The 2,203-nt window shown below is 38.9% G+C and overlaps 1 protein-coding gene across 1 annotated transcript; it reads left to right on the forward strand.

The window, feature by feature from the left end:
- Positions 1–272: 272 nt before the first annotated feature.
- LOC138875999 (uncharacterized) lies at positions 273–815 on the forward strand. The gene has a single exon (XM_070154883.1). It carries the CDS (start codon positions 273–275, stop codon positions 813–815), a length of 543 nt encoding a protein of 180 aa, XP_070010984.1.
- The last annotated feature ends 1,388 nt before the right edge of the window (positions 816–2,203 follow it).

Raw genomic sequence — 2,203 nt, forward strand, 5'->3', positions numbered from 1 at the left:
TGACATGCCGAAACTAGTAATACAAAAGGCTATGGCACTATTTCTTAAGCCTCCACCTCCCTATCCTCAAAGACTTGCAAAGTAAAATGGTGAAAACCAATTCAAGAAGTTTATCCAAATGATGAAGAGTCTCTCAATAAATGTGCCATTAGTTGAAGCCTTGGAGCAAATGCTCGATTATGCAAAGTTTATGAAGGATCTTGTGACAAAGAAACGGTTGATGAATTTTAAAACTATAAAAATGACTCATCAAGTTAGTGCAATTGCATTCAATGGCTCCCAAGTTGGAGGATCCTAGTGCTTTCATGATTCCTTGTACAATTCGAAGTGTTGAGTTCGCAAAAGCTCCTTGTGATCTTAGGACAAGTATAAATTTGATGCCCTATTCGGTTTTCAAGACATTGGGAATTGGGAAACCAAGGCCCACCTCTATGAGATTGAAAATGGACGATAAAACTATGAAGAGGCCCTTGGGAGTGATTGAGGATGTTTTGGTTCATGTTGAAAAAATCATTCTCTCGGCGGATTTTGTCATTCTTGATTGTGAGGTTGATTATGAGGTGCCGATTATTCTTTGTAGACCTTTCCTTGCTATGGGGAAGGCTCTTTGTGATGTTGAAGCCGGAGAACTTACTTTCCTGGTTGGTGATGAAAAAGTAGTTTTCCATGTGTGTAAGTCCATGAGGCTACCCAATAACAATGAGGTGTGCTCTTTCGTGGACTTGGTGACCAATGTGATTGTGGATGAAACAATTGATGTGATAAATATTGGTGATATGTTGGAGCCCTTCTTGCTCAACTTTGATGATGACTAGATGGATGTCTTCATGGAATATGTGAACTCTTTGCAAGGAATGGGGTCGTACACATATGAACCCGATAAATTGTCCTTGGATCTTGAAAATAGGACAACTCCTCCTACAAAGCCTTCAATCGAAGAGCCTCCTATCTTGGAGTTGAAGCCATTTCCTCCGCATCTTCAATGTGAATTTAATGGCTCTTTTTCTACTTTACCAGTAATTCTTTCCTCTTATTTGACTAACGTGCAGGTACACTCTACATTGGCGGTGTTACAAAAGAGGAAAAAGGCTATTGGATGGACATTGGCGGATATTTGGGGGATAAACACCATATTTTGCATGCACAAGATTAACTTGGAGGAAGGTTAAAAACCATCTATTGAACATCAAAGAAGACTCAATGATGCCATGCAAGAGGTTGTCAAAAAGGAGATCATCAAGTGGTTAAATGCCGAGGTTGTCTACCCCATTTCTGATAGTTCATGGACTTCTCTGGTTGAATGTGTCCTAAAGAAAGGGGGCATGACTGTGGTCACCAATGACAAGAATGAGTTGATTCCCACAAGAACCGTGATCGAGTGGAGAGTGTGTATGGACTATCGTAAGCTCAAAAAAGTTACAAGGAATGACCATTTTCCACTTCCCTTCCTAGATTAAATGCTCGATAGATTAGCCGGGCATGCTTTCTATTGTTTCCTTGATGGGTATTCCAACTACAACCAAATTCTTATTGATCCGGAGGATCAAGAGAAAACTACCTTTACATGTCCTTATGGTACTTTTGCCTTCAAGCGGATTCCATTTGGGTTGTGCAATGCACCGACGACTTTTCAAAGGTGTATGATGGTGATCTTCACGGACATGGTGGAGGATTACTGTTACACGCCGTGTTTTCGTATGTGGAAGTATGCCATAAGTAAATTGATGGAGGCTCAGAAATGAGATGTTACATCCTGCGTTTTTGTATGTTAAAGTTTCGTCTTAAGTTAATCGATGTAAGTTCGAGAATAAGGTTATTTTGAGATTATAAGCATTATGCTATTTTAAACAAGTGATAAGTAAATTTGTGAAGGTGAGAGAGTAAGCAAATCTAAGAAAATAAATTTCATCGAAGTTTGTCATTTTGGGATAAAATATGGCCCGAGCTAAAATATCCGGTATTTATGGACTAGTGCCATACAAGGTACCACATGACCATGATAGTAAATTGTACAAAGTGTGTTAAAAGTGAGTAGTATTTTAAGTAATTGAAGATAATTCTTAATAATGTGGGAAATTTATTAATTATTGGGTAACAGGATATTACCTAATTAACTAATGAGTTATGGATAAAGATTAAAACCACCCCGACCCCCACCCCCATGTGGCAGCAAGCCACTACCAAACCATATGACTCTTAGTCA

Source organism: Nicotiana sylvestris, chromosome 8 (genome assembly GCF_000393655.2).
Source record: "Nicotiana sylvestris chromosome 8, ASM39365v2, whole genome shotgun sequence".
In the NCBI taxonomy this organism is placed as follows: domain Eukaryota; kingdom Viridiplantae; phylum Streptophyta; class Magnoliopsida; order Solanales; family Solanaceae; genus Nicotiana; species Nicotiana sylvestris.

Excerpts from the sequence above, each read along its gene's own strand:
- LOC138875999 (XM_070154883.1), top strand. The coding sequence starts at position 273 with ATGGCTCCCAAGTTGGAGGATCCTAGTGCTTTCATGATTCCTTGTACA.